General features: G+C 43.4%; 1 protein-coding gene across 7 annotated transcripts in view; it reads right to left on the reverse strand.

Annotated features, from left to right (window-relative positions):
* Positions 1–26,845, reverse strand: part of LOC121685864 (semaphorin-4G-like) — a 39,763-nt gene that overhangs the window by 8,424 nt on the left and 4,494 nt on the right. For all 7 annotated transcript variants that reach the window (XR_006023459.1, XR_006023461.1, XR_006023460.1 and 4 more), the window contains exons 2-10: positions 25,331–25,667; positions 13,588–13,802; positions 12,978–13,040; positions 12,593–12,691; positions 11,974–12,067; positions 11,577–11,690; positions 10,386–10,540; positions 5,623–5,798; positions 2,163–2,307 (exon numbers count right to left, since the gene is read on the reverse strand). Coding sequence is in view for 1 of the 7 variants with exons in the window: in XM_042066695.1 (XP_041922629.1) it covers positions 2,163–2,307; positions 5,623–5,798; positions 10,386–10,540; positions 11,577–11,690; positions 11,974–12,067; positions 12,593–12,691; positions 12,978–13,040; positions 13,588–13,802; positions 25,331–25,517 (1,248 nt within the window). In the remaining 6 variants the exon portion in view is untranslated. The remainder of the gene's footprint in view (positions 1–2,162; positions 2,308–5,622; positions 5,799–10,385; positions 10,541–11,576; positions 11,691–11,973; positions 12,068–12,592; positions 12,692–12,977; positions 13,041–13,587; positions 13,803–25,330; positions 25,668–26,845) is intronic.

The following is a 26,845-nucleotide window of genomic DNA, read 5'->3' on the forward strand; positions in this document are numbered from 1 at the left end:
GTCCTTTCTAAAGCTTTGTGGGAGAAATGAGTGCATTTCATGTAAATGTCAATCTAACTTTAAGGGAATATTAAAGAAATAACACAGACAGTGACAGGCCATATGCAATTTGCACAGTCATCGTACCTCACTGGTGGTGATATTTAACAATAAACAACACCTTCCCCTTTTACAAAGAAACATGAGGGCTGTTTTTCCTACAGTAAAGGACAGAACTGGCGCTGTCTACTCAGAAAGGAAGACAGTGTTGATCCATCCATCACAGAACAGGCACTCTCTGACCAGAACAGAGCACGCTTTAGGGGTCTCTCTATGACAAACCATCTGCGTAGTGCTTCCGAAGACACACAGAGGCTATTGGTCGTCTTGTTATATTATCTGACTTCCAGCTCAAAGCTTAAAAAGCTTCAACAGTAGCCATATGCACACATGGTATACTACCGGTATATGTCTTCATATTGTTTCATTACTGACCAAGAGTAAAGTCATGAGAGTGCTGACAAGTCCAGTCCTGAGGAACAGATTAGAAGAAATGCACTATTGGAATAAAGCATTTCCATTCCACAGGGTTCAAGTCAAACTGAGTGCAGTACAATAGGGGCTTTGGTGTGTGGGGGGGTGCCTTTTGCCGTTTAAAGGTCTGGCATGAAACGGCTGACACGAGCACCAAGTCAAGAGGCTTAGATTTATCTCTCTGGCAGATGACTGGGGACCACGCCTTCACTCTCCCATTTTCACACTTTGTAAAAAGCACCGAAAGGTTCCTTGTCACACACACGCACACACACACACACACACACACACATGCACACACACGCACACACATGCACACACGCACGCTAAAGCAAACTTCGAGCCTCACAATACACACTCAACTCAAAAGGCTCCTCGATCAGTCAGTACACAAAAGCTCCTGATCATTTCCTACTCTGGATTATGCAGAGGGACTGCACTCAAACAGAGTGAGGTGCAAAAGGGAGACGTGCCACTGGACGATAAATTATCTCATTAAGAAGTGTCACAGCTTAGAATGTGTCCAATATGGAAGGGGGGAAAACCCTATCAAGACAGATTTTCTGCCTTGCCATAATCTCCATGGCAAAGACTAAAACTCACAGCAATAAGTTGTCAAAGGATTTCGTTCATCTGAGCGTCTCTCTCTCTCTTCTCTACTTCTCTCTCTCTCTCTCTCTTCTCTACTCTCTCTCTCTCTCTCTCTCTCTCTCTCTCTCTCTCTCTCTCTCTTTCTTTCCTTCTTCTTCCTCACACCCACAGCTTTGGGAGCAAGAGGATACAGATTAGGTGAGGCCTACTGTATGCTCTGCACCCCTGAAGTGCTGACTTACATATCTTACCAGTGGCTACTGGCAGCTGATTAAGCAGATACAAGAGCACTTCATACCATACAGATGCAAACTTAACTTGAAAAAAATAAGAAATCTCTCTCTCTCTCTCTCTCTCTCTTTTCCTGCTCACACACACAGAGACACACACACACACACACACACACACACACACAATCATGATCATACACATACATGGCAAACAAAACATAACACAACACAACCAATCACAACACACAGAATAGAATGTGAGAGAATTTGGTTGTAAAAGTTTAGTGGAGAGATTTGGCCTGAACTCCACTGAATTGCACTCAAGCGACGCCCTGACATACGCCTTCCCCCTCTGCTCAAAAGCCTAATCTGAAACAGTGACGGGGTTTACCCGACTGCAATAAGGAGCACATCAGAGGTCAGTATGAGGCTGTTCATCAGCGCAGATTAAAGCGGAGCCATCTCCTCCCCAGTTTGGCCGCTGACTGAGCCGATATATGATGCTTCTCCATTAAAAAATGTCATTATACTGCAATGTTATACCAAGGCAGAAGTACACATTATTATTGCCATTTCCTCGATGTATCCAGTGGCTCATTAAGATGGATTAGACCAAGAGACTGCTGACATGTAAATGCTTCTCTCTTCAGTAAATATTTAACTATCCTGATATAAACTCTCCCGTTTGTAATCCTATACATCATCTCTGCAAACGGTTTTATAAGTTTACCCAGTTAGCGGATGGGAGGGTGAGGTGTGTGTGTGTGTGTGTGTGTGTGTGTGTGTGTGTGTGTGTGTGTGTGTGTGTGTGGCAGGGCGTTCTCTCACCGATCCGGGGCGCGGTTCGGGGGTCTTGCCCGTGTACTCGCTCCACTTGAAACTGGTGTCCTGGCTCTCCATGTAGGGCCCTTCAAACACCTGCCACATGTCCCCAATGGAGTACTGACAGATGGCTGACGCCTTCACGTTTTTCCTGAGTAGAGCAAAGAGACAAAATATTTGTTAAGTAATGATTACTGTAATAACAAATGATAACCCTTGATTATGCCTTGAAGAGAGGGAGAGTAGATGGCATAAGGGTATTCAGTAAACACATTTAAGAGTCAATATGCTCATTATGAGAATCAGAAAATAGGTGTTGAGGTGTATATGGCAAGCAAACTGTAAGGTACAGCTGTCACGTTAATCTATGGCCGTTTTTTCAAGGGGAAACTTTGTGTGTGTGTGTGCATATGTATGTGTGTGTGTGCATATGTATGTGTGTGTGTGTGTGTGTGTGTGTGTGTGTGTGTGTGGTGGGGGTGTGTATGTGTGTGTGTGGTGGGGGTTTGGTTCTGTACGAAGCCACAAAGAAGACTGGGCACAGGGGGAGATTTGAGTCCCCCAGTAGCCTCCACTATAAACACCTCATTACACAGAATAGGTTCAGGCATGAGTTCAGTCATGGAAGGTATTAGGAGGGAGAGAGAGAGAAAGAGAAAGAGAAAGAGAGAGAGAGAGAGAGAGAGAGAGAGAATGGAGATATCAAATAAAACATTGGGAATTGACAGAGTAGAGTGAGAGAAACGAATAAAGAAAAGAGTGAAAGGGGTTATGATAGAGAAAGAAAGACTAAAGAGTGAGGAGAAAGTGGGAGACTCATCGAAAGAAAGAGAAAGAAAGATAGAAAGAGAGAGAGAGAGGTTTAGAGAGGTGTGGAGAGTGCACCAGTGTTTGAGGCAAGCCTGGGCACAGCGCAGGGAAACAACCCGCCACATAACCATGGCAACGCTAAAATAGATAGATGAGGGGTTGGACAGGGAGAGATGGGGGCGAGACACAAAGCTCATCAAGGCATCCAGTACATCTCCTCTGACAGGTAGAGAGAGAGAGAGAGAGAGAGAGAGAGAGAGAGAGAGAGAGAGAGAGAGAGAGAGAGAGAGAGAGAGAGAGAGAGAGAGAAAAGAGAGAGAGAGGGAAAACCAGACCAAATAAAGACAGCGTGGAGTACAGGGTAGAGATGGATATATCTTGCGGCTGATTTAGCCTTAACCTGATTTAACCTGATTCAGGCACAGCTCTTATAAACACACACACACACACACACACACACAAAAGAAATGTAAACATATAGACACACACAGAGAATGATAAAAAGACATGCAGAAACACACACACACACACATCGTAATTTTCCAGCTGACAAATCAATGACATGGTCACTCCAGTGCAACCTGACCATGAAGGTCAACAATACAAACACCATTTCTGAGAAACACTTTGTCTACTCCTTTTCTCTATCTCCCTTTCCCTCTCTACTCCGACAGTTTTCTCTCTCATTCTATTCCATTCTCTCTCTCTCTCTCTCTCTCTACCTTGGCTTTCTGTCAGACTCAGCAAGTCATGCTGCTCTCCTCCCTGCTGCCATCCATCACTCATAGGCCCACAGGCCTGCACTCCTCTCTTCCTAAACACACACACACACACACACACACACAGAAAGAGAGAGAGAGAGAGAGAGAAACCTCTCTGAAAACAGTCAGCTCCCATTCTTACACACTCACACAAACCAATATATCCCAATCCTTTAGTGCACACAGCACACAATGTTTCAGAGATCCTCACAAGCAGAGTAATGCGTGGGTTTGTCTTTTATAACTACTCTCTCTCATTATGCACACAGGCACGCACACACAGGCAAAAACACGCAGGCAAAAACACAATACAGACACAAACACACACACACCTACACACACAAAAAGACACACACACACACACACACACAAACAAATACACACACACACACACACACACCTCCCTGTCTGTTTATATAGTCCTACAACAGCTGTAAACAAGTTCCATCTGTACCCAGTGGCAAATCTGGGCCTGCCGGGGGAGAGTACAGGAGAAACGAGGGAGGGAGAGAGAAAGAAAGAGAAAGATGGAGAGAAAGAGCAAGGGCTAGGGATAGGAACAGGAGGAGAGACAGAGCCCCCCACCCCCATGAATAAAAGATGACTCTCAGGACCCAAGCTGCGGCGAGGAAACCTGTCAGCGATTTTATCCCGATTAGAATGCTGGAACAGAAACAGGATGCGAGGAGAATCAGCAGTTCTGCTTGGACTGAGGAGAGGATGGGAGCGAGAGAGGGAGAGAGGGATGGAGGAGGGAGCAAGAAATGGGGAAAGAGACAGAGAGGTAGGAAGAAAAAGAGGGGGATGTATGTGGATGGACAGAGAGAGAGAATAATGGCAATAATGGAACATGTCAAGCATTAGAAACAGAAGAAAGAGAAAGAGAGAGAGAAAGAGAGATGGAGAGAGAGAGAGGGAGAGAGAGGAAGAGAGAGGAAGAGAGAGGGAGAGAGAGAGAGGAAGAGAGAGGGAGAGAGAGGGAGAGAGAGAGGGAAAAAAGGGAGCCCTGTCTTCTGTCCGAGCAACAAGCAATCAGATGACAGGTCTGGGCAGCTGTGTCTCACGAGTTGCCTGGTGGAATCTAATCAAGTCTATCGATCAATCCACCAGCCTCTGGTAGTCGGGGCTTTCACCTGCGCACACACACACACACCTCTCTAAAGACACCTACCGTGCTCAGCTAAACCAGTCCCCAGAGACAGAGATGAAAAGATAGAGACCTGCAGAGATTGAGAGTAGCCAAGATGGACAGAGAGAAAGAGAGAGAGAGAGGGGGAGAGAGAGAGAGAGAGAGAGAGAGAGAGAGAGAGAGAGAGAGAGAGAGAAAGAGAGAGGGAGAGAGAGCTATGTGGTCGCATATGTAGACATGAGATGGACCGGGCTGTAGGCTGATGTCTTATTGATTCCGCTATTAAGCAGCTCTACTCAATAAAGACTGGTGGTAAAACATGTGAAGTTCATGCCCAGAGACCTTCACCCCTACATCACTCCTCCCTTTACTTATTCTCTCTCTCCCTCTCAATCTTTCGTTTTCCTTCTCTTCCTCCGACAACAGAATTTTCAGATTATTGCAGCTTGTTCTAGAAATTAGACTTTGGATTAAATGGTAAGAAGACATTACACTAAATTTTTACACCCGTCGGGGAAAACGCTGAAAAGCAATGCTGCAGGGTCTACCCAGGTCTTCTGGGTAAAAAAAATGACAATTTTAACTTTTTCGGTGTAAAAGTGAATGACTGAAAGTATAATTTCATCTGCTAGTATTCAAATGACTGCATGCTGCCAGCAAAATGACCATCCTCTATTCCTCTCTCTCTCTCTCTCTCTTTCCCTCTCTCTCTCTTTCTTTCCCTCTCCCTGTGTCCCTCTCTCCCCTCCGTCACCGGTGGCCTTACCACTCCAGTCCGAAGATGCCGTAGAAGAGGGTGTCCTGCGCCGAGACTCCTCTGATGGTGAAGATGCTGCGCAGGACATTGAAGTGGAGCTGGTAGTCATGCAGCGAGCAGGTGAGCCGTGCTTTCAGGAAGGACGTCCACTTCCTCTGTAGTGTCAGGTGACCCCCACGGTCACCCTGCAATACACACACACACACACACACACACACACACACACACAGATAAGAGCATTTTAAGATATTTTCATATTTCAAACAAAGCAACATCATGTTTTTCTTTGGAAATTCTACAGGTCTTATCTTTTAACTGCATCACTTGTAACCTACATCTTTCCACATCCTTTTCAACATGTCTCATGATTTTTCCTCTAAATTTGTTTTATTTTTGGAGTTATTTTGTACACATGTATATTTCCGGTCAAAACATCCCGCCATCCTCACCTTCACTAAAACCTTCTCCACATATTCCTCAATCCGTCTACAAAATAGGACTACTAACAATTTACTTGCACAGAGCCAAGAGTGGGCATCAAAAGCAGGTTCAAGTGAGTGCCAATGGAACAAAATGCCCAGTAATTAAAAGGCTAGTAAAAAGGAGAGCGGCATGGCCTCTAAGCTGCAATGAAAGACTTCCTTAATGCATCATAATGGAAGTGTGATGGAACAGGCTCAGAAGCAGCGCATGTGAGGGCAACGTCCTAGTGTCACAGTGTCTCCGAGGCAGCGGCAGAGAGAGCGATGAATCACTCGGTCATGCAAACAAACCAGAACACATTGTAATTCAATGTAAATGACTTCTCTCCGGCAAAACACAGCAGGGAAGTGACATGTTCCGTGCAACTCCCCAACTTAATGAGCGCAAAAGGGTACGGTCATCCGACCGCCGGGCCAAAAAAAATCACACACTACAGTACATAACCTCAGTGCACCCTGCGGGACTGGCCTCGGCTAGTCACGTTTCAGCGCTAATGGAATCACGTCAGCTACGGGGGCACGAGGGAGGGAAGTTGTGGCGGGAAATCAGGAGTGCAGCCAGTTCTTAAGTAGGGTCCACTCCACTCCAGTGAGTGTGTGACTGGATGTCTGAACGGATGGCTACCTCCTGCCACGAGGCAATGCCAACGCCATCTGTAATCCAGGGAGAAACCGTGGGAAACGAGTAGCACTCGCAGTCAGATCGACCTACTGTTTAGGGACCACAGATCTGCTCACAAGGATTGAGTGGTATGGTACATTGAGTTTAGACGAGAGGGGGAAGATATAGAAAGAAGGGGGGGTGAGGAAGAGAGGGAGTAAGACAGCCATCCCTTGTTTCTCTCTCAATTCATATTTCACAAATGTTTCATGTAAAACTAAAACATGGGGGTTACACCCTGAACAAGGCAGACAAATCCCTTTTGACTTGGGTGCCATGTCACACTTAAAAATACATACGAGTTCATGTTATATATTATGGCCGATTGGCCTTCTCATTAGCACATACAATAAATGACTCCTCAAGATAATCCCCTCATTAAAACTACTGAACTGGTAAGGAATTAGAAAAAGGGAGAAAAAGGATTTAAGAGTGAATCCAACAGCAGCACCAATAATAACACTGGCGCGAAATCCACCCCACCCTGCTCACACACCATCTATCCACCCTACCCTGCTCACACACCATCTATCCACCCTACCCTGCTCACACACCATCTATCCACCCCACCCTGTTCACACACCATCTATCTAATCCCAGAGGCAAAGGGGACAAGACTCACTAAAGCCTCCGCAAAACTCTGTCCAGCATTGCAGACGTGCACGGTGCATACAATGCTGACAGCAGACTGGATTTTACCAATATAATGGTGACAGAAATACACAGCACAATGACTGTCACTGGACCACTCAAAATGCAAATAGCCAAGTCACACAGTCGCACACACAATGACACCACACTGGCACGCAAGCGCACACACCAACACACGGACACGACCCCCCCCCCCACACACACACACACACACACAAACAAACAAACACACACATGCTAACTAACACACACAAGGAACTCAGACACACCATTAGCACACTGATGCTGTGGCACGCGCACACACACACACACTCACGCACGCACACACACACACACTCACGCACACACACACACACACACACACACACACACACACACACACACACACACACACAACAATACACACTCCATCAGTTCACTGCGCTGCTTGATATACAGAGAGCACAGTAACGGCTCCTACACACAGCTGCGTGCGTTGCAGTGCTTGGAGACACATCCCATTCACTTTACATGGGCTTACGTCATCCGTTGCCGAACTGCATTGTGCGTTGCGTCGCGTTTCTCCCGTTACTCGCGTAGAGAAGTTCAGCTGTTGCTGCACCGACAGACGGCACCGGCCAATCAAGCCAAACGACGGACGGCACCAACCAATCAAATTACGGTTATACTTCGAGTCATTTGCATAACTACTGTCGGGAACACCCACTGGCATGCGTTGGCGGAACGCAACTGTGTGTAGAAGCCGTTACACAGCAAAAACCAAACAGACCCTAAATTAACAAATACTGCGCAGCACAATGACATGCAGAGCCTGCTTCATAATGACCCTGCTGCTTTTGCCATCTGTGAGGCACAGCGTGGGACTCCATCAGAAACACCAGCACAGCACTGTTTTTGAGGAGCAGCCCAAGGGGCACCATGGATGCCATCCTAGGCGCAAATTGCCAGAGGGCATGAGGTGGAGCGTGTGCCCAAGGTGACAGTGCCAGGGGGGAGAGGTATGTGCTATGTCCCCTGGCCATGCTGTTGCTTGGCAGCTGTCTGGCCATCTCAGGGAAGAGTTAACTCTCTGAGCCAAAACTGATGGCTTTATGGGTTTACTTCAATGGTAAAATTCAAGCTGTGCTAGAGCTGTGGTGCTAATGGAGGGATATGTAGATCAAGAACGGGAAGCCAAAACGAAATGAGATATAAAAATGATCCCACTGATCACCCACTGATGTTGAAATTTAAATCAGTTTTGTTGAATTTTAAAACACATTTTAGATCATATCTTGTATATATTCATATTATATTCAATATTCAATTCCACAAATTGTGTGGGATTGTTTGAATGACCTATACTCAAGGTTATTCTGCTACTGGAAAACAATAAAAAGTGATAGGCATAGCCACAAACATTATTAGTGATGAGCTCAATATGTTCAGTCCCTTGTGACTGACAGGAGAAGGCACCAAAGGTCACCTCGAATGCCCCTGTAGCTAGTACTAGGGAAATGGAGCACTAAGCCACACTAACACACAGAGACACACACACATACACACACACACACACACACTCACACAGGGCAAGGCTAGAGGGGTATTTCACAAAGGCATGATTTAAAAAATCCAAGATAAGATATAAAACGAGGCTTGACCTAGCATTGTCTAGTCATCCTACTGTAGCTCAACACGTTTCATTAACGCCAACCCAGGATGAGTAGGAGTAACTCGTCAAGCCAGGTGTAAATAATTCAGAATACGTGTGAATTCTTATTTTTCCTCAAATGAACCCACAGCTGGAATAAAAAAGCCGCAGAAAATTGATGATAACAATGAAGTGAAGTTTTTCTTTTTTGAAAAGGGAAACACGGCTGTTTCTGTAAAACAGCGAAAGTAGGCGTGGTGGACCAACTGAATGCACATTACGTATGCACCCATGTGTGAGTGCTTCCACATCTAGGCATACACGCCACTGTAAAGAAACATACTGTATAGTATGATGATATATTACTTCATATTGTCTTTAGAACCGAATTCATTGAAAACACCTAAATTGCTCTCAATTTCCAATCAACTACTACAGTAGGCTATTTATCAATCGTCTATCAACAAATGAACCAAACAACGAAATATGTTAATAATTATACAGCACAATTAAAATGATAACCCTATGGTTAGCAAGCAAATAGATTCAGCAAATAGTACAGAAATTGAATAAAGCTCTTAAAAATCACATGGAGGTCTGATCTGAATGGCAGCTGGCTGATCCAATAAGACAACATAATTGCCTAAACAGTTTGTCAGCTGGGTTTTTGAGAGTGTGTTGTCACAACTTGAGTGCACCTGTCTGGGCAAGGGCCACCACAGACTGTTATCTGGTAATAAGAAACACTGAAAACAGAGGCTAAAACCTTTCTGCAATTTACCAACATGATGTTCTCAAAGATTCCAGAAGACGTTCTTAGCCACAGTAAAAGACCACCCCTTCACTCCTATGTGCAGTGCAACACGCAAAAATATCTGACAGCACAAGAATACCCATGTCTTTAAATGTCGCTACGCAAAGGATTTAGTTGCCAATCACAGAAAGCCAGACACTAAATTGTTTCCCTATGGCATCTATTTACAAAATGGCCATCAGAATGCAAATCCAGCTAGCGTAATCAATTAAAATAATAAATTATTTCAGGAGCTTTATTCAGGAACTTATGACATGCTGTAATATAGAAAGAGGTACCATTGTAATTGCTTATTCTCTGTTCTTCTGGGATTAGTTCAGATGTGTGCGATGAGAAGGTGGTAGGTGTCTCAACATCCTCCACCATCTATGGGGTACTACACATTGCCCTCAGTTAGGGACTGCTGCACCAATCACAACAGCAATTGCAACAGTGATGTAAAAGAAATGTGACAGACTAGGAGGTGCGAAGAGCATGACTGCTTTCTCAGCGCAGTAAACAGTCTCTTGTAGGGGTCACTGGGGAGAGACTGACCTTGCAGATGCGGGCGACGCGGGCGACTCGGCCCTGACCGCCAAAGGCCGTCTGCTCCTGGCTCTTCTCCGTAAAGAAGAAGTAGATCTTGTCGTCATCGCCCACTGAGCTGTTCAGGCTCTCGCGCACCAACGCCGAGCCCACAAAGTCTGCCTCTACAGGAGCAACAAGCACACACATGATGAGCACTCTGATGTTCATCTGAGATGGTTAGAATAAATTAGATTAGATTCAACTTTATTGTCATTGTGCAGAGTACAAGTACAGAGACAACGAAATGCAGTTTGTGTCTAACCAGAAGTGCAAAAAAGCAGAAAAGTGATATAAAAAGTAGTTGGTGCATAGACAGGACAAAAGTTATAGTGCAATTTAGAAAGTAGTATACAGTTGTTTAAAGAAGGTGGTTTAGAGTAGTATAAATTAAATATAAGTATGTGCAGTGTATTAGCAGTAACTTTATAAGAGCAGAATAAATATGGCTATGTAATATGAACAATGTATGAACAAAATGTACAGATATGTGCAATGTAGTGGCAGTAGCCGCAGTACCATTATAGTAGTAGTAAGAAGAATATAGATATATGCAGTGTAGTAACAGAATATATTACAGAAACTGAATAAATATGGATATTTAGTAGATGGTGCAGTATACGAATCATTTCACATAATGTAGTAAATTTAAGCAGACATTACAATTGCATTACAAGTATATTATGTTACAGGTCCATTGTTTGAGTAATGCCGCTGGGTAATGTTCCTGACTATTATTATATTGGGCGTCTATTTGTTTTTTCTGGAGTACATTAATCATCAATAGGCAAATAAGCAAATTATCATCCCATCAGAATACATGGAACCGGTTATGTGGTTGCCCAGCAACATTGCTCAAAAAGTTGCCCCATGTATCATCCCCTTACAACAATTACAATAGGCCATGTGCAAATCAAGCCTAAGGCAGATTATGATGGCTAACGTCCAGGAATAGCTAGTGTGACACACTGGAGTGACAGAAATTCTAAACAGGGTCTCAAAACATTTATTTTTAAGTTTGAGGGCTGACTCCATGAATGACCTGTGACTGGTCGGATCATAATGCAGACTATTGTGTGAAATGTTATTTCCTGTAAATACAGTGTTTGTGATTATGAGATGTGTGGACTGTGGACATGTAAGTGTGTGATCAGGGCTGACCCAGGAGCCATCTTGTGGGGGCCTCCTCTGTCTTGATGGTGGGGGTGGGAGAGTTCCGCTTGATGTCAGGGGAGCTCCTGAACTCATACTGAGTGGCCGTGTACATTTGCTCATCTATGGAGATGGCGAAAGACACACACACACACACACACACACACACACACACACACACACACACACACACACACACACACACACAAGATGATTGCATACAGTGTGCGTATGTAATTTCAGTCCTCTGTTTGTTTCCTTTTTAAATTAAATTATGACATTAAATTCAAAGACAAGATAATAAGATAATGAATTTTATTAGATAATGAATTTCACATAATGCATTTAGACATTCACACACACACGCACAACATGCTGCCTACTGAGGAACATAAAACTACTTTACCTATGAGGAGTCCGGTGTAGCCTTTCGCAGGGTCATACGGACACTTCTCACGTCCCTCCTCGAACCCAGAAGAAATCTGAAACTTGTCTGCATCCTGCGGAACAACATAAGACAGTCTAAACATGTTGTGATACCTTAATGACAGCAATCTCACAGTGCTTCAGGATGAGAGTCAAGAATACAACTAACATGACTCCATTGAAAACTTCAGCTGAGGTTTATAATAAACTACCGCTATGGAACACACTCTTGAACAACTATCTGACTTCACTTCTGCACCACTGTAAGCTAAATGCTTAGGCAGCGGTCTCTATGCTACTCCTGTGGTATTTTGAGGATCAAGCCCATCAGATAAAATCTAAAAAGAATCAAATCAAAAAAATTAAACTGCTCTCTACTTATGGTACGATACTTTGTAGAACCTGTCAGAGCATGTCTGACTCTACAGTAACTTCTTCAGCTTTTCTATATTGGGTTATGAAGGACACCTTTGGGAGTTAAAGAAAATACACACAGAGTTCCTTTTGTTGGGTGATTTGGAAGAAAAGACTTTGTTTCACAAAGCAAACCAAGAAGAGTTACTTTCTCAGGGCTGTAGGCGCTGGTGAGGATGACTTACAATGTATGCACAGAGGGGCTTGAAGGCATGTGTTCCACACGTGTATAGGTGTGTGCTATTGAAGCGCTGCAGGAACCGGATGTGATTGAAGCACTCAGTCTGTAGAACAACAGCAACAACAAGATAGATTAACAAACAGAGGTATTTATGTGTGCTGACATGGAAGGTGTGTGTGTGTGTGTGTGTGTGTGTGTGTCTGTCTATGTCAGTGTGTGTGTGTGTGTGTGTGTGTGTGTGTGTGTGTCTATGTCAGTGTGTGTGTGTGTGTGTGTGTGTGTGTGTGTGTGTGTGTGTGTGTGTCTGTGTGTGTGTGTGTCTGTGTGTGTGTGTGTCTGTGTGTGTGTCTGTATATGTCAGTGTGTGTGTGTGTCCTCCTTGCACGTACTTTGTTGTCTCTGCCCTTATTGAGGCACTGTTTCTTCTGGTCCACTGGGGCCTCCCACTCGATCTGAAGGGAGAGGTCAGGGAGGTCAGTAAGGTCAGTGAGGTGGTTGAAATGAAAGAAGAAACTCCTGAGTTTTACTGCTCTAAGTCATCTTACAATCATCTTATGACCGTTGTGTCATAATGTTAGACTCCTAGTAAAACAGAGTTTCAGGGTCATGGAAAAAAGCTGTTTTGACAATAAACTACCTATCTACAGTCATAAAAGCTAAAACCAATAAAATGTACAATATCTTTATACTCATGCACAATTAGTTTGGTAAATATAGGTGTACTACAACTGCTCAATAAGCTCCATTATCTGTATTCACTTGAAAAGTATTCCACACAGTGTGCACATAATCACACTATCATTATCTTATGTTCTGAATTTAACTGAACACAAAACATATCAAACAAACATCTATTTGCTCTGTAATAAAACACCAGTGCTTGACAAGTGGTGTAATAATGATTGTTATGGCTTGTGTGTGTGCTGTGTGTGTGTGTGTGTGTGTGTATGTGTGTGTGTCTGTGTGTGTGAGAGAGAGTATATGGAGGCTGAGGCTTACTGTGCGTGGTGGGCTGGCTGAGATGTTGTTGGCCTGTAGGGCGTAAACAGCACCCCTGGCTCCGACGTACAGCACTCCTCCTCCTCCTCCTCCAGCCTCGCCCTCTTCACCTCCCTGAGCCTCCCCCGCCTTCTCCACTCTCTCTCCCTTCTCCTCCAGCAGCAGGGTGCTGTAGTTCACCACAGAGCCTTGGAACCGCTCACACCCGAGAAGCCCTGGAACACGAACACACACACACATAAATTACTACTCAACATTTTTCAAAATTTGCAGAATACAAGCTGACACTACATTTGCCACAATGAACTTTTTCTTGGCTTTCTCTTGGCTTTAGCTGTAAGAAAGCATAGTCAGACATAACACACACAACAACAATACTAAAACCACACAGATATGCAAAATTGCACACATGGAGAAAGAAGAGCAAGAAAGACAGAGAGAGATATATAGACACACACACCACATACCACATTTTCCACCCCCCCCCCCCCCCCCCACACACACACACACCAAATTCTCACACACACCACACACACACACACACAGACACACCACAGCAGCAGTAAAATAATATAATGAATATGAATGAGAGTTTGTAGAGGACAGCTTCTCTTCTGAGCTCAGGTTTGGCAGAGATTTGAAGGCCTCTAAATCAGTGGGTGGGGTGACAACAAGTCATCTAATGAGATCACAACACGAGAGAAGAGGCAGAGACAGAGATGAGAAAGAGGAAAAGAAGAGAGAAATATGACCAAGGCATAGGATGGGTAGGGAGAGAAAGGGAGGGGGGGGGTTAAAGCAGGGGAGGAGGACATAAGGGAGATTGAAGGACTCTCTGTTCTACAACCCAGCACAGCATTGTTAGTGTCCAAGTATAACTTCACTCTTTACTGATTTCTCTGTTTTTGTCCTCTCATAACAACTTTCCATCATTCTGTGTATTTCTCCTTAGTCCTTTCAAAGCTGGTGGGAGAAAAAATGGGCAGATCTATACCTTACTGAGAGGACACTAATCCCATACATACACGCATCCTCTCCAACACACACACACACACACACTCGCTCACACACAGTGCTGTGGTGCATACACAGCAATAGCTGGTGGTTACTGAATCAGCAAATACCTCCCTCCTTCTGACCTTTACATGATTTCATACGCACATGTGCATGTGCACACACACACACACACTCGGAGAGAGAGAGAGAGAGAGAGAGAGAGAGAGACAGAGAGAGCACAGCGTGTTGTTCAAGTGAACTGGTAATTAGTGAGCCCAGTGGCAGAGAGCATTAACGCTGTTCGTCCTGCCCCAGGACATCCTCCCTCCTGCAGGGCAGCACTGGTGCTGAGCGAGGACTAAGAGGTTTATGAGGTCCTTTTTAAAGGTCCTCACAAGCAGGGATGTAGTGGTAAAATAAGAGGTGGGCAAACTATGAATTCTGTGATCTCGGTGAGGTGGGCTGCGCCATGCGGTATCAGATTTTATAGGCATTCCAATGTTTATAACAATACCTGTGGTATTAAATGATTCCTAGAGTGTTGTACATATTGTGAATGTGGATAATACAGTGTGATTTTTTAACATTAAAAGTTGCAATTGGTGAATAAACTCTTTTGAGAGGTGGATAAACTCCATTTCTGAAATGTCAGAGGTTGCGTTTACTTGCGTTTAGCCTCCAATACACCCCTGCTCACAAGCCAATGAGGGGTTCGGATGGTCTGTGAAAGTGTTTGCGAGTAAAGGGGTCAAAGGGAACATTAGACAAAATATGTGCATAGTGTATTCATCACATAGACATGAATGTTAGGAGAGCACCTCTATGACAGAGTATAGGGTGGGTCTTATGGTTTTTATCAGTCTGTGTAAATGTGTTCTATTGGGGTTAGTAGGTTTACATGCAAGATGAGGTCGGAATGCTAATAAACTGTGTCAGTCACCACTAACGAAAGAGAGGGGCCACACTAAAGTCCACTGTTGTGTTGTATCTGTCCATTTTAAAGCTTGGGTCCCAACGAAATCAGCTGACCAAAGGGCAGTAACTGATCGGTTACATACGGTAATCTTAGGGGCTTAGGGGACAGATGCAGCTAAAGCACACAGGAAGAGAACAGAGAGAGCAAGGGGGAGAGACTACCCCCAGCCCCCCCATCCCCCCCCGGCCCCCACTCCTTCACCCTCCACCTAAAATCAAGAGACAAGGGCCAAGCGCTCAGTGGCCAGAGTGAGTCATTCCTGCCCCTCCCGAACTGGATGTGCTGCTCCACTCCATAAATCTTTATTTTACTCCGGAAACTGAGCAAACACAAACACACAGGGAGGATGTCCCAAACAAGGATAAGACCTTGCCATGAGCAAAAGCAAATATTGGTTGGATGGTAGACAACTAAACAAAAAGTAATTTAATAAAAAAAATCCTATGGATATGTTTTAAAATATGTTTTAAATGGATGACATAAGTATACATATATAAGTGACATAAGTAAAAACAACCACAAACAGTGAGAACACACACACAGACACAGACACACACACACACACACACTATCCTCTAAGACATCTCACACATACTCATCAACACAAAATAAGGGTTGTTGTCATTCTTGTATGCCAAACTGTGAAACATAAATGTGCAGAGTGCCATGGAGACAAACATGCACACTCCCACAAGCCCACATGTACCTCAGAGGTTATGTAAGAGGGAGAGAGACACACTATTCCCTGGCTGACTGCAGTGAAGAAGGTTACACAAACAGAGAGGTACTTACGTGGCCTCCCTCCCTCTCTCTCTCTCCCTCCCTCCCTCTCCCTCTATTTCTCTCTCTCCCTCTCTATTTCTCTTTTTCTCTCTTTCTCTCTCTCTCTCTATTTCACTCTCTCCATTTCTATTTCTCTCTCTCTCTCTCAGCAGAACAGGCAGTTGAGGGCCAGTAGAGACCCTTCAGAGATCAAACAACCTGCAGACGCTGCTGCAAGACAAGTTGAACCACATGTAGCCCAACTATGCGTGGTAACAGACTATGCGAGCCATAGCTATGCAATGCTTACGTCACCTCTTAGTGTAATGGTTACAGGTGCTGCACACACATGGGAGGGGTGTCCCGAACAGCCAGACAGATGGCGAGATAAGTCAGGTCATTTACAAGTGGAAGCATACACCCACACACAGATTCCTCAGATACACACACACACACACACACACACACAGATTCCTCAGATACACACACACACACACACAGATTCCTCAGATACACACACAGATTCCTCAGATATATACATATACACACACACACACAGACACACACACACACACACACACACACACACACACACACAAAAACACACACACACACACGTGTCAGTGTTAAATCTCCATGCATGGGAGTTCCACCAAATATTTTTCAGGAAAGGTATTTTAGCTTTTCAGGACATGTTAATTGAGGCTGAGAACCGTTCTCTGTAGGGATTTCTAACCACACAAACACAGGCACGGAAATATTAGATCTGGGTGAGATTTTCCTCAAAACATCCACATTACATTGAACTAGAGAGATTGCAGTACAGGAGCTTCTCAGAGAATGCAAGAGGTATCTGAAGAGAGCGATTCATGATAACAAGTGAGATAATGGCAGAGCTTACATCAGCACACAAGCTCAGCTGTGAATGGACCTTTACACCAAAGCAATTAGACGCATGGTACTGTGGGTTATAGTATGACAATATAGGATTTTTAAGGCACTGCATGAAGCAAAGTGAAACAATAACATTCCACATGTTCCACAATTTTAGTAAACAGCTTTTCTGTATTTTTGAAAGATGAACCCAGCACTTCCCCAATCTCTAAATATGAAAGGTTTGCAAATACAGCTTCTATAAAATAAATTTTCTCATTAAAACAAACTACAGGACAATTCAGTTATGATGGAGGCCATCATACTATTGGGCACTTTCAATGTTCTTGTATCCTTCCCCAGATCTGTGTCTTTGCACAGCCCTGTCTCTCAGGTCTACGGACTATTGCCCTCGTGGCTTGGTTTTCACTCTGACATATACCATCAACTGTGAGACCTTATATAGACAGACGTGTGCCCCTCCTAATAATGAATTCATTTAGGCACAGGTGGACTCCAATCAAGTTGTAGAAGCATCTCAAAGACTACTGATAGAAGTAAGATGCACCAGAGCTCAATTGCAAGCATCATAACAAAGGGTCCTTAGAAAACAAAAAGGAAAACTTATGTAAATAGAATATTCCAGTCTTTTATTTTTTACATTTAAGAGTTTTACATTTGAGTTGAATCCATTTTAAGATGAGTCTGAAAAATGTGGAAAAGGGTCTGAAAACTTTCCGGTTGCACTGTATATTGCCAGTGATCTGAGACTTTTCTCTCACTCACTGATTTCTACAGTGGTCATGGTGGAGTGATTTGCTTACACTGACTGTACATGGATAGTGTATCAATGGGCTTGAATGAGCTGTTTAAATACATTATGCTTATGTTATGTTGTTTAAAATGACATCTATATGTTATGTTTACAACCGAGCTGTGCTCACGGACATGCCATGTCCAGTATGCCTGCAGCAGGCCTCTCTGCCAGTGGAAACCAACTGCGGCCCCACACACACACACACACACACACACACACACACACACACATTAGATGTCATTAAAATGGTAAAAATGTGCATAATGCAGCTTTAAAGTCACTTCATACAATAGCACACACCAAAAAAAAAGTAACATCAATCCGCAATACACTTCAGACGACCATCACCATCTTTTCATCTTTGACTTCAGATAGCTGTAACTTTATGCCTAAAGCCACTGCAGTGTGAGTCATCACAAAACCATCCTGACAGTGACACCAAGACTATGACCAAGACTGAGCTAAAAAACCAAGCTGACACTCAAGCTGAGAGGCTCAGGCTCTCTGAAGTGAAGTGATGCTGTGAGTTTGGCTGCACTTTGATCTCTGCTCCATCAGGCTGTGATGGTGTATGGAACCATGGGATAATAATGACTCCTCCATTGGAGAGAGGGGAGGATAGAGAGAGAGAGAGAGAGGACAAAAAGAAAGAGAGAGAAAGTAGAAGCAAGATATATATATACATGTATATATATATATATATATATATATATATATATATATATATATATATATATATATATTCCTCCCCATCTCTCTCGCTCTGTATATATATATGTATGTGTGTGTGTGTGTGTGTGTGTGTGTGTGTGTGTGTGTGTGTGTGTGAGAGAGAGAGAGAAGAGGTGGATTAAACAAAAGAAAGAAAGGGGGAATAACTCAAGAAGACAGGGAAAACAAAACAACAGAGCAGAAGAGAGGTGAGTTATAATGGTGGGGGTTGGGGCCCAAGCAGGGACTCCTATTCCCACTCCTCATTTCATCCTTCAAAAATGCAGCGGTCTCTCTCCCTGTACCGCCTCTCGCACACAGGCTGTGTTCGCTCAGTGGAGCAGCGGGCATTGTGTGTGCACGGTCCCTTTGTGAGGGCGGACAATGGCCTCGGCCCTCTGAGCAGTAATCCTCTTCACCTGATCCACAGGTGTGAACAGCGCAAAGAAATGCTGTCACCTTAGACTGGACACACAGTGCACACACACACAGACCTCCACGCACACGCACGCACACACACACACAGACACACACACACACACACACACACATACTAGACCAGGTGTAAAATCTTGGCAGTCACGCTTTCAATTTCATGCCAGAAGACAAGGAAGCTGCTTTCAAGGCTGCTGTCACAGACATCCGTCAGCTGTTCCTAATGCAGACCCACATGCATGCACACATCTACATATTAACACACAGACAGACTCATATACACACAATGCACGCACTCACACTCATACTCACACACACACACACACACTCAATATACACTCAACATGCTGAAAGTGGGCAACTGAGTCAAACCAATTGTCTGACACACATTTGGAGAATGTGTAATAAAAATAGCTAGAGTGTCCAGTGAGTTGTGTCTGCATGTGTGAGAGCTATGTTAGTCTCGTGACTGCCTCAGGAGTGCAAATACACACACAGCTTGCTGAACTGAGAAGCTGAAAACTGCTAATGAAACAATCATTAAAACATCTCAGCAAGTCTATTACCAAGTAAGAAGTGTGTGTGTGTGTGTGTGTGTGTGTGTGTGTGTGTGTGTGTGTGTGTGTGTAAAAGCATGTTCTGCAAGGTTCTATTTACTGAACAAATACAGACCTATAACAGGGCAGAGTGCAGTGTTCAATCACACACTGCTTCAACACACGTTATTTACAGTTTCCTCAGAAAAAGACCTACATATTTTTGCAGGACAGTTCATCACCTCTCCTTTGTGTGTGCGTGCGTGCGTGCGTGCGTGTGTGTGTGTGTGTGTGTGTGTGTGGATATATATATAAATACGTGTGCGTGTGTGTGTGTGTGTGTGGATATATATAAATATGTGTGTGTGTGTGTAGTAGGGGGAAGGGCACTGTCCAACCCCTATCCAAACAGTACAATCTCAACTTGTACCTAACACAAGCACACATTCACTCACACATCCACACGAGTACACTTACATACACCTTAATTTTAAAAAATAATAATAATAATAATGATAATAAATTCTAGTGCTGTCAGTTAAACGCGTTATTAACGGCGTTAACGTAAACCTATTTTAACGGCGACAATTTTTTGCACTGGATCTAGCTAGACCGTGCTGCATGTACACGCCCACTTTTAGGGGAAAGGAAGTTGTTTGGATAATTGCAACCTATGCTGCATCAAAGTGGGGAGCGAAAAGGGCTTATACTTACTAAATTTTGAAACAAACGTGAATAAAAGGCACAAAATAAGGTTGGTGTAAGAGTTATCTGTGTGTTTATGGGATTAATGTGACCATTATGTTCCTATTTTCTGCTCTTTCCAGTTTATAGCCTAGCCTACTAACAGGAGAGTCACGAATGTAGGCACAGTCAAACTGCCCTGTGGCTGACTATAAGTTCGGCAAGCTTAACTTTACATGTCATAACATCAACTAAACATAAGTCACACATTCATTCTATCACTTGTAATATGAACGTAGCCTTTTTCCTACAACTAGGTGAGATAATTGGCTATGCCTGTTATACTGAAGTTCCACAGTTAGCTAGCTAGCAAGCTAACCGTTTTACATGGGATATGGTAAGTGTAGCTACGTGCTGAATGGGTTGTAATGACAGTTTCGACATGAGTAAGTTGCATACACATAATTCTTCATAACTGCCCTGTTAGTAAAATGATTGAATGGCCTGTAAATTAATAACTAGATGTAACATCAAGGTGTGATTAGGCTAGCTGTCTTTGGAATCAATGATATATAATAATGTTAACTTGTTTTCCGCTAAAATGGGGCGTGATGCAGATTAAATGTAGCCTATCTTTATTATGCGCCTTTAGTAGACTACGTAAAGGCATGCTGCACACACTTGTTTGGGCTTACAAGCCGGCCAAAGAGTAGATTCGTATAATAAACACCAACACAGTTCTGAACTCCCGGTCAGCTGAATGGTGTTTTAAATTGCTGTGGACACCGATGCCGACATGAGTGTGATGCACTCTGCTTTCGACATTAATTTACTGTACATTAGATTCCATTCTTTTCAATACAACTCTGCCCACCAGCATCACACTTTGCCGCCGTGTAAATCACGATTCATTTATATTTGGTCAACGCCGCTCCATAAAATCCATTGTTCATCCAGTGTTTGCGTGTTAAAAACTTCGGCGCTGATGTGTGTGGCAAGTGACAGTGCACCATAGACTGTAAGACTATAAAATGGCAGTGCACTCATGTTGAAAAGTTCCTTATTTTCAACTTAAAGGAACCATATGTAAGATTGTGGCCAAAACTGGTACTGCAATCACTTTCAAAATACTGAAGAGCGGTGTATCCCCTCCCCCTCCCCCTCCCTCCTGACTCGAGGTTGCCAACCCTGATGGCGAAACACTACTGACTTCGTGATTAGTAGATAGGTGGAGGGTGGCGCATCAGGCCAAAACACAACATGACAACATCAACATCAGTTGAGGGCTGCAACTTCACTTTTTAAATGACAATATCCTGGCCGGACTACTGTTGTCAGTGATATAAGTATTTGAAATGAACATGATTTCTTAATGTCTAGTGACATATCAGGGCCATTTTATGATTAATTGAAATATTTTTTCTTACATACGGTTCCTTTAACTCAAAGATAATGAATATAGTATTTTATGTTTGTTATGCCCTTTATTAGCTATATTTCTGAAGAATATATTGTGTTGCCTCAGGTCTGCTGCACATCTTTTGAAATTTGATTTGAAATAATCAAATAGACCTAGCCTACGTCTTAAAGTTAAGTTAACGAAGTAACTTGCTTTGCTTTCATTTGAATCCCAATCAAGATACGCAATAATTGCTTTATATTGTTAATATGGACTCCTGGAAAGTTCAGCATTGCAAAATAATAGAATTTTAATCATGCGATAAAATATGTGATTAATCGTGATTAACTATAGGAATTCAGCGATTAATCGTGATTACAAATTTTAATCGTTTGACAGCACTAATAAATTCTGCAAGCTACAAAGTGTGAGTATTCTCACCATTTTGTCTGAGAAGGCTGAGAAATGTGAAATTTGAATCCCCTCCTTTCATGTGTCCTGTAGAGAGTTGATTCAACTGCACGCCTCTCGCCCACCTCCCAGACTAAGCAGAACGTAGAGCACAAAATATTCAACATTTCCTCGAGTAAAAAGGCTTCTGGACACAAACAGTCTCAGGAAGAGCATTCAAATAAACAGCATTGTGATAAACACAATAGGCAAATTAGAATAGCAGATTTGAGAGGTTTGCTTAAATGTCAGCCTGAAATAACGGAGGTTTCAAATTGCCCATGCAGCAGAAGGCTGTTCTAGTGCCAAGCACAAATCCTTTCAGCTTTCACAGACAGGAGCACAATGAACGCTGTACGCTTTCAGGGTATGTATGCTGAATCTGTTCAGCAGTGAAATATATTTTTTTTTTAATTCTTCTCCAAAAGGAACAGAAAAACAGCCTGACCCAACCCTGCTCTTTTCCACAGAATGTGCTGTAACGAGTTTTAATTAAAAGCAATGTAGCAAGTCTTCAATTCCAATCTGATTTCTAAAAGTAAGAATGAAAGTTAACTGCAAAGGCTCATACACTGGTAAAATGTGTTATTCAAATCAGGAAAGTGTACATATGTGTATTACATAAAACATACAGTATGTGAGTGAGTGAGTGAGTGTAACCCTGTGTGTGTGTGTGTGTGTGTGTGTGTGTGTGTGTGTGTGTGTGTGTGTGTGTGTGTGCGTGTGCGGTCATTCTGTTTGCTAAGGATGTGCTCGGGAACCCTACATAATTACTGACAATGTCCTAAAGGTGTTTGACTATGGACTTAAGTTATAGAACAAGTGGGAGTCGAGAGAGAGAAGGGAGGGAGGGAGAGAGAGAGAGAGAAGGGGGAGAGAGAGAGGTGGAGGTGGGGAGTGTAGGAGGACAAGCATAAGGGAGGTGAGGGCAAGAGATGACGAAGAGCCAGAGCGATAAGAGCAGAGTGAAGGGCTACTCTCCACCATTTTATACAGTCTTTTATACAGTCTATGCTCTCCACACCCTGATGTGATTTCACCCAGGAGTTTCTACATGCCCTACTCACAAACATTCCTGAGCACCTATGATGTGTGTGTGTGTGTGTGTGTGTGTGTGTGTGTGTGTGTGCACATATGTGTACACACACAGAGATGTTGAGACACACACACACACACACACACACACACACACACACACACACACACACATATGTATCCATGCACTTTATAATGAAACTGATCATTCTTCCTATATTGATTTGCACTACAACAGGAAAGACATAGTTTTATCACACACACTAAAAGCAGACACAGCCATCTGGCACACACACACAAAAACATAACCCACACTAGCATCAGGGGTGTGTATACTTCAGTATGTTTCTGTATTTATATGGTAGATATACAGAACATTGCAATTCAGACCATCACCTAAATACACATGCATCTCTCTCTCTCTCTCTCTCTCTCTCTCTCTCATAACTCCAATCAAAGCAATCGCACAGGTTGATGCCCTCACATGAAAAAGAAATACATTCCATGACTTTCATGTGCCCACGACAAACACATCAGTGATTCTAGCAGCAGCCACAGCATAGCAACTGCAGCACTGACTTGTACATGTACATAGGAATGAGCCGGGTCAGAGTGCCGAGGTATACGTACAGAATCCTGATCAGAGGTTATGTGAGTCATAATGAATAAATCAATAGCACAGACAAACGCAGCAACGAAGATATGAAGCTCCTTTCTTCTAGCTAGTTCTGTATCACTACGGCCGAACCTTCCAGTGATATAAATGTGACTAAGACACTCTCTTTAAAAACAGAAGGGAGGGTCAAGGGTATCTAAATTCAAATTAAGGGACATTTGAAACAAGCAAAATAAAAATTCTTAAATATTATTATTGCCTATGTTTAGTCTAATAGCATAGCCACCAGAGGAGGTCCTTTCATTTGAGTAATCCTTGAAACAACATCTCTCACATGAATGTTTTGATGAAAGATTTTACTTCACGTTTCTTTGAAGGTCATTTGTAATCCTTTTTTTCTTTTTTCAGAAATGCCATTCTCCAGTCTCTGTGGGGTTTGTAGTAACTGCTGGCATAATGTATTTGATGACTGGTTGATTTCTGAGAAGCCAGTATTTATTATATTAAATTCAAACAATTATTAATTTGGAATTTAGTTTAGTGTTGTTGATGGTTAGCATAGTTGTGCATAGCCTACTATGAGCTGAAAATTCGGTGGACACCCCTGAGCTAAACCACAATGAAAGAGGAGGATAAGAATATATATTTTAACATCCGTAAACAAAAACATCAATTAGCGTCTGACGACAAACCGACTCACACCACTGGAACTGTCAGCATTTATTAGTAGTATTCTTATTAGCACCTCCCAGTAGCTAGTTTGTATGTGCAGCACATTGCTAAATATATAATTTGTGGTCAACTAAACTTGGTACTAGCCCCACCTGGACTTGTTTCCCAAGGGAGCACAGTATATACACACATACAGAGAGAGAGAGAGAGAGAGAGAGAGAGAGAGAGAGAGAGAGAGAGAGCAAATGCACACCTCCCCTGTGAGTCAGTGGCTTTGAATAAAGGCACCTGCTAGGTAAGCCAGTGTAAATCCTCCTGTCCCTCACACACAATGCAGGTCTCCCCACTGCTCAGTTCATGCAAATAGGCCTGACAGAGATACAGTAAGAGCTTAATCAGCCATGATGTGAGGCTGGCACGAACATCTGATATAACAGACCTCATATAGCAAAGTGGACATTTCCATGCTGTATTAATGCATGAGTGCAACAGTGTGTGTGTGTGTGTGTGTGTGTGAGAGAGAGAGAGAGAGAAATAAAAATAATGACACAGAAAGAGATTTTCTTCTCATCTTTTAAATGACTATAGCTGTATTGTCATTGTCAGTACTCCATCACCATTGCACTCAAACATGCCAGCACGGTGCATCCCTGGAACGCACCCTTAGCTTGACTAAAGAAGAGGCCCTACGTTTATGTTTAAACATGGCCTGAGTGTGTGACAGTTGGAACACGTGTATAAGAGTGTGTGTGTGTGTGTGTGTGTGTGTGTGTGGTCTTACCGCTGGCAAACACGGTGGTTCGCGGGGTGACGTCCAGCTCCAGCGGTGGCCTGAAGGGGTAGCCCCCCCACGCCGACAAACAGCACAGCCATAGCACAAGCAGCAGCAAAGCATCGTGGGTCGCCATTCCTGGCAACCCTGTCCGTGAGGAGAGACGGGCAACAGAGGCCCCCCTTATACCAATCATACGCACACACTCTTACACAATAGAACACCACACACACACACACACACACACACACTCACACACAAGAGTACAAGTCCACACTGGTTGGGAGGTTTTTCTGTTCTTCTGTGTACTGGCGTATCTACCTCATGGCTCCACTGCAGATATGATCTACAGAAAGAAAAAGCACAAACAAACACACACACACACACACACACACACACACACACACACACACACACACACTCAGGGTCAGTCAGTGGCCTCCCTCTGTGGCCTACCCAAATTAGCATGAAAAAGGCAAACGCAGCTTTCAAACAGCTCAAGGTAATATAATGTGCTTTTGAATGGAGAAGCGAAGTGCAAAGTTTTGTATGCAATATCAGCGTCCCACTCCCAAGCCTCCAGTATCCTCTACACAGGAGTCTTAAGAAGCAACCGATTGGTGCTGATGAGATTAGGACCTTTGCTGTGCCTGACACATGCACAAGTGTGTAAGTGTGTGCGCACACACACACACGCGCACGCACACACAAACACACACACAAAAGTTAGCAAGCTCTTTCCATTACTCTCTCTAAAGTCTCTATCACACATACAGTATGAACACACATTGAAATACACACACACACACAAAAACTCGCTGGCTCTCACTTTCTCTCTATCACTCACTTACAAACACTCTCTCTCCCTTTCTCTCTCACTGTGTCTCTCTCTCTCTCTCTCACACACACACACCACATGCACACACATTCACTCTCACACACACACACTCACACACACACACACAAAGATCAAAGTCTCTTGGTTGCTGCTGCACCATGTCAAATTACTCTGACCAATTTGGTGTCTAATCCTCAGCAGCCGCCAAGATCACTGCACTGAGTAAGAGGCCTGCAGGACGAGGTGAGACAAGAGGGTAGGAGCTGACTGGAGGAGGATAAACCCCTGAGAGTTCCAGGAGCTCTTCTCCTATGGCACTTACATTAGACCTACAGTGATTTCATACCCATTGAGGGAACAAAAAAAACTGCAGTCATTTTTGTTGACTGCACTGCAAGAACTGGCATACATTAAGGTAGATTCAGAGTGTTTTTCATGTAAGTTTGTCAATGTGTGTGTCTCAATTATTCTAGTGAAAACTATAACCAAATGTTTCAGGATGTCAATTGCTGCTTTAGAAACAAAATCAAACTCGATAAAGTATGATTGATAAGTAAATTAAAGGATAATGTGTCAGCATAAAAAGAAGAACACATGTAAAAGACCAATGTGTGAATGTGTATGAGGGAGACAGAGAGAAAGAGAGAGAGAGAGAGAGAGAGAGTTGGCAAGACAGAAGAATAGAA

Source organism: Alosa sapidissima, chromosome 16, assembly GCF_018492685.1.
Source record: "Alosa sapidissima isolate fAloSap1 chromosome 16, fAloSap1.pri, whole genome shotgun sequence".
Lineage (NCBI taxonomy): Eukaryota > Metazoa > Chordata > Actinopteri > Clupeiformes > Clupeidae > Alosa > Alosa sapidissima.